Genomic DNA, 14,133 nt, shown 5'->3' on the forward strand with positions numbered 1-14,133 from the left:
GGTTGCATGATTCTTTAGTCCTTTTATTCTTTCTTGTACCACCATGGACATTTATAAATCGGCCCATGGGAAACACAGAAGTTGAAATAAAACCATCCTCGGGTGTTGGGCTTCATATGCAATGTTGACACTGGTCTGCAACGTCATGAACCTCTACACCTGTTTCAAATTAGATTGCTAAAATAATGTATTCAGACAAACGCTGAAATTTGAAAGAGTAGATTTTTAAAATAAATCATAACAGCTATACCACTAATTCTAGTAAGAATTTCCAATAGCAGAATTAATGCATCCCATATTAGCACTGCTTGGGAAAGCACCTGGTTAGGGCCTGCTCAGTATTGTACACATCAAATTGGATATTAGTCAGAAGCCTGCCTTCCCCCTGGTACCACTTAAGTCTTTCTTTCAGGTTTAATGAACAGGCATTTAATGTTTTTTATAGGATTCCAGAGTTTCAGATTTACTCTGAAGTAGATCCCATTAAAATGTATTTCCAATATTATGGTTTCTGTACTTCCTGTTCTCTCTCTCTCCCCCTCTGTCATTTATCTACCTATCTCATCTATCCATCATATCTGTCTGTCCATCTATCCATCTGTCTCTTTCATCTGTCTGTGATAGCCTCTACCTCTCTCTCTTCTTCATGTTACAGATATCTATCTATTATCTATATATATATTTCTCCTTGTCACCTAGGGTTCCAGCCTAACTTTGTGACAGACTCTCTTCCCCCTTTATCACAATATTGGTCAACAAAGGAAGCATTTCTTTTATGAGAAGAAAGAAGTTCATAGTATTCTAATATATCCATGTGTCAGACACAAACTGGTCTTGTCTAAATGGTGTTGAACACCTAGACAAACTGTTCTTTATTAAAAAAAAAAGAAAAAAAAAGACAAGGCTTTGCAAAGTTAAATGTAGAGGACAACTTTCTAGCCTCAGAAGGTCTTTTTCGTATGTTAATAGTGGTACATACATGAAATCTGCAGACATCACACTAAAAATATCTATTCCTTGGTGTTCTAGGTATCCTCAAAATATATCTCATTAACTGCAGTCCCCATTTATTTTGCTTATACTGATTTACCTTTTGGTCATTCTGAACACTATGTGACAATAAATATTTGATAGATATTTGATTTAAAGTATCAATACAATATGGGTTAATTTCATTTTTAGAGCTGATGATAAATATCTTTGGAGTAATAGCAATTTTGAATTCCATAAAATTCTATAATCGAGGGCTCTCAAATATATACAATTATTATTTTTAAAAGCAACTTTAAATCATTTGAAATAACAGTGAAATGATGGAGCAAAATTAATACTACAACTGGATATTTGCATTATGTGAGGTCCCAGAAAGTTCCTGTTATGCTAAGTAATTCTCTCTTGTGTTTGATTTAGGTCATCAAGCTTGCCTTTGAGGAGTTTGAGCTGGAAAGAGGCTACGACACCCTAACCGTGGGCGATGCTGGGAAAGTGGGTGATACCAGAACCGTCTTGTATGTGTAAGTGTATATTCCCTTGTTTCTTCTTTCCCAGAACAGGAAGTTATCTGTGCAAACACGGATGTGTCCTTGAGATCCTGGTGCAGACTTTCCATTCCCACTCAGAAGTTTAATAAATGCCATGTATGGCTAAATTAGTAGTTTCTAAATCTGATTTCAGATGAGGACTAATTCAGGATTGCATTCTATCTGTGGCAGTGTTTTTTATTTTAAATCATTGAAAAATATGGCAAAAGATTAGACTATATGGAAAAGCAGAAAGTAGAGGTGATGAGTTTCTCAACTCAACTGCTCCTTGTCCGCCCCTCTCTTTCTACTTATTATGTTGTCATTGTTTGGGGAAGTACAAGTATCTTCTAGAATAAGGCCATATGTCTTCTGAAAGCCTTGTGCTCTGTAGAGCTGCATACTAAAAGTAGCAGAGAGCGTGGGGAGAACAGTGTGGTAGCGCCCTTTATATCTGTGGACTTTCGTACCCAGAGTCCTGGCAAATACAGTAGCGGCCCCACCGTGAACGTCAGCACACAGATCCCTACACTGGTCCATTGGCAACTGGACTCATGGGAGAGTCTGCACCACTTCGCCCGGGACACCGTCAGCCTTTTCCAGATGCAGGGCCATGAGGATAGTCTGGACAGTTTTTTTTTTCTTTTTTTAAATATTTATTTACTTATTTATTTTGGCTTCTCCGGGTCTTAGTCGCGGCATGCGGGATCTTCATTGTGGCGTGCAGGATCTTTAGTTGTGGCATGTGGACTTCTTAGTTGAGGCTGAGGAGTGAATATACCCCCGGGTCATGGTTTTAATATTGATAGGACAGTTTTTAGGAGACTTGTTCTAGCAATATTAAAACCATGACCCAGGGGTATCTTCATTCCTCAGTGTTTTCAGTGCAGAAGGAAATGTCTTTGCAGCCTCTTCCTCTGCGTTCGCACCTTGCACAGCCAGCTTCCTGTAGGGGCTCCCGAAACTACTTTCGCTAATGGAAGTCATTCTGCAGGATTTTCACCTTTTTTCTCTTAGTCTGCTTATACATGGCTGAGATTTTCTCTTTATTTGTGAGAAAGCTTGCCCTGGACAACTTCAAAGTATTATTCTGCTAGGGAAAAACAACAACAAGAAGAGGTATGGCCGTTATACCCACTCATTCTCTTACTTAGCAGTTACTTATGAGGTAGTTCACATTGTAAAAAGTTCTGCAGTGAACATCTGTCTGTGCCTTTAAAATTAGTGGACCCGTACTCTGATGGCATTGGGGACATTCTCTTTTCCTTTATTGTATCTTGGATGTAGTTCCCTATCAGTATATATCTTTATCTCATGTTTTATAGCTACTACTACTAATAATTAAAATCATGTTACTGGCCCATGACTTAGGATAATAATTATAATAGTAGCAGTAGTAATCTCATAGCATTTATTGAGTACCTCTTATATACCATGCACTGTGCTAGATGCCTAATACATATTATCTTGTTTGGTCTTCACCTAAATCCTGTGAGTTAGGGGTTAATACTGTCTTCATCATATAAATGATGAAACTGAGGCTTAGATAGATTTACCCCCATTCACAAACCTAGCGTTTGTTCTACCAGGAGTTCAGACTCCGTGATCCTCCTCCAGTGTCTATATTCCTTATCATTACATGTGGATGTGCCATGTTTTTTAACTGATTCTCATTGATAGCCTTTGTCTTTTCTCCATCCCCCCGTAATCTTGCATTTCTAAGCAGCTACGCAGTAAACTACTTCGTACAAATTGTCATACCTGTTTCATATGCCTTCAGGAAAATTTCCAGCAGAGGAATTTCAGGAGTTAGGAGCATCTTCATTTACATCATTAGGCTTTTCTAATAATCCCCCCAAAAGTTTATATCAATTTTCTTTTCCACCACAGTATGTAAAGGTCCCTGTTTCCCCACACTCTTACCAAATGGTTATTCTTTTTTTGCCCAATTACTAGCTTTAAATTGCATTTATTTATAAAAATACGGATTCCTGCAGGTTGGGGACAGATATCTGTATTGTTTGCAATCTTCCATGTCAGTTGTGTGCACACAGCCTGGCATTGGTCTGGAGCGGTACTTGTAGTCACTGATACAGTGGACAGCAGTGAGGCCAGGATGCCAGAGGTGGAATTTCTGGCTCTAGCTTTGCTCTTAACTATCTGTGACCCTCTCTGTACCTCTGTTTTTATGGCTATGAAATATGTATAATAAACTTTTCCTGCCTGTGGTAAGGAGCAAAATGAAATAGTGCATGTGAATGCACTGGAGAACCAAGAAATACAAACCACACGTGAAATAGCTTTATTATTACCATAACATCTAATTTAAGAAGGGATATCATTAAAACAAATGAGAGAAATTTTCAAATAAATGCAAAATGTAGAACATAAATATAGAAAAGTAGTGCCATATAAAATCCCTCAGGTCACTATTAAAGATCTGAAGTCATACATGCATTTTTTAATGCTATTTGTTGTTAAGGGAGCAATAGCAAACTATGTATTACCTTGACATAAGTGTTATTAGAACCTCCTCTCAATAGCTCACATCTATAAAGGAAAAACTAAACAGTCAACTGAATCAAAGTGAGATGCCCTTTGGGAAACATAATGTAACAAAGATCAGTTGGGCATTTAATCATCTTCAGTAGAGAAAAGCAAAGCCACTGATATATTTCCTTAGTATACAAAATTACAGAAAAAGAAAAAACAAGAGAATCACAGTTGGTGTCTTTGGATAAACAGGCAATTTTAGAGAATACGGCAACAAATATTTTTGAGTACTTACATGTCAGACGTGAGTCTCAGCCTGGAGTTTAAAATCTGATTGGAGAAATGGCAGGTGAGCTGAGATGGTTATATACTAGACAGTGTATAGAATCATTGACTATCATGATACATATTTCAGATAAAATTTGAGTTAAGAAACTTATTTATGGGTAGCTGATATTTACTACCTCAAGCTCAATATTTTATAGGTTCCCCTTTTTAGGGGGCCTGTGGAATTCTATTCAGATCTTAATTTTCAGGAGAAATGTAGAAAGTGAGATAGCCTAACTGGCTCATCCTAAATATGCTTTTAAAAATTCTAATTTCTGTTAATGGCTTTTTATTTTCTTAACTTTCTTGGCGCAAAAAGAGAACAGCTGAATGTTAGGGGGACTCTTTCAATAGCCGAGTCTTCCCAAGAGATGGGTGAATTTATTCAGGTTACTTTTACAGAATGACAGACTTAAAACAAAATTAAATAACTCACTTAGCAAATCTCTATTGAGATCTCTCCAAGAATATATGTTGGTAATTTTCTCAAGTTTAATTTTCAGAAAAACTGCATCCAGAGACATTGCTCTTCACGACTTTCCTCTGGCCTTTGCAGTTACTAGCAGTGGTGACCAGGACATGGCATTAATTTCAGGATGTCCTGGGGATTGCAGGCACCAGTGGCAGGTTTTAAGTGCCCATCTCTGTAAAGGATGAATAGTCAGTATCAGGGAAATCTGTGAGCGAGTAGTATTGCCTCTGCCTGACTACACTTGTCTATTAACCAATAAGGATACTAGTTGTTTCCTATGGCTGGTTGATCCACTGTTCTTAAATTGCTTCTTGGGCTTAGAAGTGGCTCTAGCCCTCATATGGTAGCCTTCCACCTACCTCTGCTGTTGTCTGCAGGTGCTGAGTGAAGGGCATCATTCTTTTTTTATTAAAAGACTACACAACAGCCATAACAAAGCAGACACTGAAAACTGATGTGTGTGTCTATGTATTCTTTGGACATTATCAGAGGAGTTGATCACAGTACATCTCAGTGCTTTGGAGAAAGCTTGAGCAATTTATGTTAGGAATAAGCACGTAAAGGTAGCTACCTAGACGTTCTCTAGGCAAAAACCCATTTTTCAAAATTAGAAAGCAAGTACACTCCTTAGATTCTTAGAACTCTGGAGCCACATGATCAAAACTCTTTTTCCTCATATAATCATTCTCATAATGACATTGCCTGTGAGCATGGACACATATGAGAGTGCAGATCAGACTCAAATCCTGAAAGCTCTATTCTTGAAGTGAAGTTCATCCATTGCTAGGTTTCTCTCCTTTGTCTCTTTATGGGGAAATGTTCTTCCTTGATTCTTTGAAGAAACATTTATTGAAATTCAGACATTGCAGGGCTCAGAGGTGGGTAACAGTAGGCTTTGAGGGGATGGTCCACAAGTGGAGAAGGCAGAGGCTTCCTGACCTTCATTATGACGCTGGGGTGGGTTAGCAGAGGCTGCCGCTCTCTGGACACTCCATGGTGCCTAAGTTCTCTATTCCAGAAGCCCTGTCAGAGGAGAGATAGCCGGACCACTGGACACGCGCATTTTAGGTTTGGGATTCCATCTATTCTGGGGTGTCTGGGAAAGCAAACTGACCTGCGGCCTTGGGGGCCCATGGAAGTGGTCTCTGGAGAACCTTCCTGCAGAGGAGAAGAATGCATAGGTCCCAAGGAAGCGCAGCCCAACGGCAGCACCTGCGGGAGATGCGGGGAGACTAGTTCCAGCTAATTTGGAGTCCAGACAGCCTAAGTCATTTTCCAGCTGTTCTGCCACTTACAACCCCAGTGTTGACTCAATGCGGCAGTTTTCTCTAAGGAGCCAGGAAATGCATGTTTTGCTTGCTACACTGTTACCCTGGAGAGCTAAGGATCTCTCGTCCACGATTCATCAGTCAAAAGCATTTAAAGTGTGTGTTTTGTGTTTTTGATATTGAATTAACCTCAAAGGCGCAGTCATTCTTTTTTGGGGGGCTTAGTGCATTTAAAACAGTAAGGGCTACGCAAGACCTCCAGGGCAGCAAGACCAGCTCCCCATCTCATGCCAACTTTGCAAGCCGGAAGCATTGTTGTAAGTGTAAAGTGAGACGGCTAATGAAACATTGTTTGAAAAAGGTGAAAGGTATGATGCAAAGAGAAGATAGTATTGTATTACTGTAGTTATTATCTCTGCCTTAATATAATGAAATATGTGGTGCTCAGAATTGTCTTTGGAAATGGAATATACTAGAAAGGAAGAAGGAAGAGGAGTTGAACTGCCATTCACTGAATCTGTCTGGACCTGCATTGTCTCCTGACAAACTTTTGACAAAGGTATTGCTTCCCTCTGCTAGAGGAAGACAAGGGGAACCTGACTTATGGCCGTGGAGACAGCAGGCTGCCTAACTGGTTTCTGGGCTGTTTTCAAGATTTTGTTCCTTGTCTTTACTTTTCAAAAGTTTAATTAGGTGGATTTGTTTAATTAACATGGATTTGTTTGAGTTTATCCTGTTTGAGGTTCACTTGGTTTCGTAGAACTGTAGGTTATGTGTTTCCCCAAATTTGAGGAGTTTTCAGCAATTATTTCTTTAAACCCCCTTTTAGCCTCACTCTCTTTCTCTCCTTCTGGGATTTGAATGATAAGATGTTGGGCCTTTTGTTTTTGACCCACAGGTCCCTGAGATTTTGTTCACTTTTCTTCCATTGTATTTTCTCTCTGCCATTCAGTGTGGGCGAATTCTACAGACCTGTTCTCAAGTTAACATGTCATCGTGCATCTCCGCTCTACTTACTATAAGCCCATCTAGTTACTTTAAATTTCTATTATTGTATTTTTACTCCTGTAATTTCCATTTGGTTCTTTTTTGTAACTTCTCTTTCTTTGCTGGGATCATCTATTTGTTTGTTTGTTTTTTTATTTGATTGCAGAGAATTTGTAAATGATTGAAACATTTACACAATGGCTGCTTTAAAATCCTTGTCAGGTAATTTCAACATCTGATTCATTTTAGGTATTGTCAGTTGGTTGTCTTTTCTTGTTGAAGTTGTGATTTTCTTGGTTCTTGGTATGATAATTGGACCCAGGCTGTTTTGTCTATCATGTTAGGATGTACTGGGAATTATATAAACCTCTTATTTTAGCGGACAGTCACCCTGGCTAGACTTAACACGCAGCTCTTGGCCAACTTGTGTCAGCTGGGGTTCCAGTGACAGGCTCACTGTCAGAGCATGTACGGCATTGTCTGGGTCTGCTTGGTTGATTGGTGCCTGTGGGACTCACACTTGTCCTTGCTGGTGGGGAGAGGTTGGTGGGAACCCCCATCACTGCTTCCCTCCTGCATCTCACCCCTTGTCCCCTCACCCCTCCCTCTGCCCCTATCTCTGGGAGGGAAGGGTCATCTCAGTCTCAGATTGGCAGAGACAAGAGTCTTCCTGGATTGGGTCACTGGTGTGGCTGGTCTCTGTCACAGGTTCTGCTTTACTCAGAAAAGGGAGGCTCGGGCCCCGGGGAAGGTGAAGGCTTGCCCTGGACACCTGTGGTTACCAAGGTCCCTTCACCCGTCCCCCATGCTGGTGGTGCTGGTCTTCCTTATGTTGTGTGAGGGATACCCCTTGCATCCCCATGAGGATGGAGCTTACCTGGAGCCTTCTGTTGCCTGGTCAGCGTTCAGGAAACACCAGGTCTGGTGGTCCTCTGTTTTGGGGGGGGCACACAGACAGCCTGCACTGCGTTGGTTCTCTGACCCTGGAGTCTCAAACCAGCTTGCCTTCAGAGTCCTCTCCTGGTTGTGTCCTGTGCCATTTTGAGGGTTCATATCTGAGCTTATCAAGGAAGAGAATGGAAAAAAATGTGTCTGTGTCCATATACTTTTAAATCATCTGGGCTGCACTCAGTAACAGAAGTCTGTAAAATAACTTCATTATGGGCCTTAGTAAACTTTTTTTCTTTGAAGTGAAAGATAGAAGTTTGGATTAGATATTTTGTCTACAGCGCCACATAGAAAGGCTTAACAATTCTGATACTGTTTAGTGGATTTAACCTGGTGATGGCAGACCACTGATGTAACTAACGTCATCTTCTATGCCACCTGGCTAGAATGGATTCCAGCACGGTGAATAAAAGCTGTCGCATTTGAATGAAATGTGTGCAGGAGTCACACTCACTGAAAAGCTTGCTCTAATTTCACGTTGGTGCCAGTGGGGAAATTCTATCAGCTTCAGTGTATGTACTGTTGATCTCCAGGTTTATTTAACTTTATATATAATAATATGATCATTTATTCTATAAAACCACTGCCTTGAGTGATTTTTCAAAGTCAGCTTGAGGTAAAAGAGTTCTGTTCCTCTCCACCTGTTCAGCATTCTGTTCTGGTACATGTCGTGTAAATAGCCGTGTTGCCTGGAAGTCCCCTGCACGAGGAGCCAGCTGGATGCTGGTGGATCGAGAACCTTTAACTCTGATCAGGACTGCCTTCAGGCGGATTTGCTCTCAGGGTCTGGTCAATATTGCAAATAAAGATGTGCAAAACCTCAGATGACAAGCATATCCTTCCAAGACCAGAATTTAAATCCCTTCTGCCTCGGTATGTTTAATGATGAAGTCCACTTATGACTCTGGCTCTGCCACCTTTTACCAAGGTTTGTATCAGGGCATCTCTGACTCTTCCTAAAGGTGTTTTACTCCATCCCTGGGGGGCATGGTTCTCGTCATGTGCTGCACAGATCACACACTGTGTCTTAACCTCTCCTTATTAGTCTCCGACACACACTGTATTAACCCAATCAAGGCAAACAGTCAACTAACATTTATATTTTAAGTAACTCTGCATTTCCTATACTTTCTCAGAATTTATGAAATTTATTGATATTAAAAAATGCAAAGACTTCAAAATAGGTCAATTTTAGGTCAGGGTTTTTTTAAATTAATTTAATTTTTAATTTATTTTTACATCTTTATTGGAGTATAATTGCTTTACAATGGTGTGTTAGTTTCTGCTTTATAACAAAGTGAATCAGTTATACATATACATATGTTCCCATATCTCTTCCCTCTTGCGTCTCCCTCCCTCCCATCCTCCCTATCCCACCCCTCCAGGCGGTCACAAAGCTAGGTCAGGTTTTAACTTGTGAGTAACATTTACTTTCTAACTGCCCAATTTACAATTGAAAGGTGTACTTTAAAGGTTCCCACACCACTTTCCTTTCAGGTACCTGCCAGTAGGACGCAGGTCTGATGTGCTCCAGGTGTTACTTTGCATCAAATTCATACTTTGTGGCATACTCAAGAGTTTTGTTGTTTTTTAAATCTCCAGGCTGAACAAATTATTTCTTTAATGAATATGTAGTAAAATAGACTTTTTGGAGTACAGATCTATAAGTATTAATACATGTATAGATTTGTATAACGACCAGCAAAATCAGGATACAGAAGTTTGTCACCCCTCAAAACTGTGCTTTCTCTTTGTAGTGATACCCTCTCCCACCTTAAACCGTGAAGCACTGATCTGTTGTCCATCATTATAGTTTGTCTTTCTGAGAATATCACATAAATAGAATTGTACACTGTGTATTCTTTAAGACTGCAAGTGGAATGTAAAATGGTACAGCCATTCTGGAAAACAGGCAGTTTCATACGAAGTTAAGTACTTATTTATCATGTAATCTGGCAATCCCATTCCTAGGTATTTACCCTAAAGAAATAAAATTTGCCCTACATGAATAGAGTTAACTCTATTCATAATTGCCAAACAACTGGAAACAGCGTAAATGTCCTTGGACAGGTGAATAGATAGACACACCTTGGTATATTCATACAAGGAAGTTCTGTTCATCAGTACCAAGGAAAAAACTACTGACACACACAGCAATGTGGGAATTGCATGGTGCTGTGCTGAGTGAAAGCACCCAGTTTGATTTCACAATCCCTTTCTAGCAGATGTATTTCATGTACGTGAGGATAGAACTGTTGAATCATTTAACAAGGGCCAAAAAGAAGACCTGTCCAGAAATGAGAGGGCCTTCGTATACGATGTAATATTAGTAGCAACCAAAGCATCATGAAGTTACTGCCTCACCTGGGTGCAGTTAAGCTTTAAAGAACAATGACCATTTTCACGTGAAAGACTTTAGCTGTTCTCTCGATGCAGTATGCCCTGGTTGCAGGGAAGGAACAAACACATGATCAAAAGTCATTTCCTTCCTTTTGGGTTAATGATTCAATACGCTGGAACATACAAAGATACTGCTGATTTCAGTTCAACACTGATCCTGATTGCAAGGAGGCATATCAAACCACTGAGGTTAAGACAGCTCGACCGTGGTTGAACTCTATCAAAAAGATAAGAGAATTTTAGGTCTGAATGATTCCTTGAAGGTAATTTAATACAGTTGTTTCCCAGATGAAGAAACTGACATAGATGTAAAATAATTTAGCTAAAACCACAGGGTAAATTAAAGGCAGAGCTTCAACAGAACCTCAAATACCAAGTCCTTGGTATGCTAAGATCAAACAAAAATTTAAATCATTAGTTGGAGATATTCCTATGAAATTTAAACATGTAGATATTTAATGAATTTTAATGGGGATTAATTTACATTTTCATTTATGCATTTGTTCAAAGAAATGGTGCATTTTATACGCAAGAGTCTGGGGATTAAAGGCCAAGTGATATCAGCTTGCACTCAAGAAGGTTTAGAATTTGGTAGGAGAAGGAGGAAGTAGATGCCTGTGAATATTTGTCTTCGGTGAGGTGTATGCAGGGTTCTCCAGTGACCTAGAGAAAAAAATACCTGCATCACCTAAGGGAGTTAAGAAATGCCAGGTGAGGGGCTTCCCTGGTGGCGCAGTGGTTGAGAGTCCGCCTGCCGATGCAGGGGACACGGGTTCATGCCCCAGTCCGGGAAGATCCCACATGCCGCGGAGCAGATGGGCCCGTGAGCCATGGCCGCTGGGCCTGCACGTCCGGAGCCTGTGCTCCGCAACGGGAGGGGCCACAACAGTGAGAGGCCCGCGTACCGCAAAAACAAAAACAAAAAAACAAAAAAAAAGAAATGCCAAGTGAGAATCCTCAAATACTGTGAGAACTCCTTATCCAGGGAGCATAGGCACTCCAGGCAGTGATTTCAGGATTTGCCAAAAACCTGGAGGCAGAGAAGTGCCAGTATTTTTGGAGAATGGTTAAAACACCAGCATGGTTGGAGCAACAGGTTGAGCAATGGGAGGGGAGGGCAGTGGGGAGCTGGCACCTCCGATATGATGGCTCTGTTTCCCAAAGGCAATTTTATTATCGTTTTTTAACAAGTCAAATTTCTTAGCGATTCATTGGAATAATTTTATTTTTAAGTTTAATTTAAAACACTATGTACTAGAAAGTCATTTTGGGAGAAAATAAAACTGCTTTAAAGAAAGCAATTATAGCTTATGTGTTATGATGGCTGTTAAAGTATTTTACCAAAACTAGCATTTATTTTATTTTTCAGTTATGGAAACAGAAAATCTTGTTTCCAACAGATAAACAGTTGCACAGGGTTAACAATATTTGCTTCATTATTTTAAACATCTTTTTGCCATTGGTGCTAGCAAACTAAAATACTTCTGGAAAAAAGAACTAAAAGGGAAATATTTTCTTTTCTTTTAAATAGTTCTAAAATAATTTTGTAAAATATAAAAAAATTAACACAAAAATACTTTTTGAATGTTCAAGTAATTTTTTAAACATGTTAAATAATTAATTGTACTAAGCTGTCTTACAGTCATTTTCATAAATATATCAGTCACTTAAGTATCAGGCTTAAATTCTAAAACTTGAGTAATGCAAGTCATCTTTATTTTTATTATTTTCTTAATTAAAAAAAAATTGGCCACTCTGTGCAGCATGCAGGATCTTAGTTCGCAGGCCACTGTTCAAACCCGTACCCCCTGCAGTGGAAGCACAGAAATTTAATCACTGGACCACCAGGGAAGTCCCACAAATCATCTTAATTTGACTTCGATTGAAGGAACTTTGTAGTGTAGCCAAGTACCTGCTTATTTAGTTTTATGTGAATCAATAGACTAACATAAAACTGTATTAAAATAAAGTCCAGTGCAGAAATAAAATAAATTCAAATATTTACACTCAGAGGTATTTCTGAAATAGTTAACTTGACAGTATAAATCTTTTCAGTGTGCGAAAAATTTCTACATGATAAGTTTTGAACAACTTAAAATTAAATCAAAGGTAGGGGGGAAGTGATATAAGAATCAGGAGGATAAATTAGGAGGCTAGTTCAGTGATGTTGCTATGAGACACTCAAACTGAGAAAGTGGAGACAGAAAGAAATGGTGAAAGGAAGGTGGAAGAGGTAAAATTATATGGCTTGTTGATGAATGATGAAATGTATAAATGCATATATTTATAGTCTGTGGACTGTGACATAAGAAGGGGTAGGCACTGAGAAATCAACAACCTTGAAATGAAGTCTGGAATCCTTCTAAAGACTGACTGAATCAAGGTGGTCACTCTCACTGCCAGAAGAAAATTAAATCCTCCAAGAAGGAAGATAACAACACACATAGCTTCTATGATGGCGTAACACAAAGTCTAGCATTCAACCAAAATGTCTAGAAATAACACCCAATGACCCAAAACCGAGAGACAGACAATACAAAAGGAAAAGGACATCTAGATATTATTGTTATCACTAAGGGACTTTGATAATTAACTATGATTTATATATTTAAGAATATAAATAAAATGATCAAGAATTTTGCCAGAAAAGTGGAATTCATAACAAACCAAATGAAAGTTTTAAGAATTAAAAAATACAACATCTGAAATAAAGAACTCAATAGATGTGGCTTGAACTGGAAGATAGATTAGTAGAAAATATTCAACCTGAAGCAGAAAAAAAATGTACAGAAAACATGTGTGTAATTGGTATTGAAGAAGAGAAAGAGAGAGAAAATGGGACATAACTAATCTTTGAAGACATTATCACCAAGAATTTTCCAATATTGACAACAGACGTCAGGATAGAGATTCAAGAAATTCTACAAGACAGTAGGCATAATACAAGAAAAACCTCAGCCTGGCACATTATAATAAATCTTCTGAAAAACAGGACAAGGAAAGATCTTACAAGTAGTATAAACAAAGAAATGTTATTTTCAAAACGGCAAATATAAGTTCAATGGAAGTTTTCTCCATATAAAGTAAAAAAAAGTAAAAAGACAACAGAATGATATCTTTGAAGTCTTGGGGGAAAGAAACACGCTGTTAGCTTAAAGGGACAATTTTAAAAATTGACTAATCAAAAGAGAAAAAAAGAAAAATGAACTTTTATTAGTAATTACATTCTAAATAAAAGGATAAAATCTCTGATTAGATAAAAATAATATAAATAAAATAAGTAAATCAACAATAATGTAAAACAAGTATTTGATGCTTACATATACAAACATGAAATATTTATATACATAAAACAGTTGAAAGCAAAAGGCTAGAAAAAGATACTCCTTCTAAGGACTAACCAACAGAAGAAAGAATGGTATAGCTTTATAAGTCAAAGAAGACATTAATGCCAGACATTCATGCTTTGTGCCCTTTTTGGTATGTTACACTTCAATAAAATCTATGCATAGGGGAAAATAAAATCTCTCTTCAAACAAACAAATAGAACAACCAAACATAAGGGAACAGTCTTTCCAATGAAGACAGATCTTCAGAAAGAAGTACATTTTCATATTTCATGAGTGCACATCACTCACTGAAATACTTCCTTTTTTTCAATTTGTATGTAATACTGTGTGAGTTCCTTAACGTGTATTAGGCGTTGTTCATCTTCCTC

General features: G+C 38.5%; 1 protein-coding gene across 2 annotated transcripts in view; it reads left to right on the forward strand.

Annotated features, from left to right (window-relative positions):
- CSMD1 (CUB and Sushi multiple domains 1) overlaps positions 1-14,133 on the forward strand; it is a 1,753,128-nt gene that overhangs the window by 1,341,164 nt on the left and 397,831 nt on the right. For both annotated transcript variants that reach the window (XM_060291350.1, XM_060291351.1), the window contains exon 11: positions 1,411-1,514. In XM_060291350.1, the coding sequence (XP_060147333.1) occupies positions 1,411-1,514 (104 nt within the window). The remainder of the gene's footprint in view (positions 1-1,410; positions 1,515-14,133) is intronic.

Source organism: Globicephala melas, chromosome 21, assembly GCF_963455315.2.
Source record: "Globicephala melas chromosome 21, mGloMel1.2, whole genome shotgun sequence".
NCBI lineage: Eukaryota > Metazoa > Chordata > Mammalia > Artiodactyla > Delphinidae > Globicephala > Globicephala melas.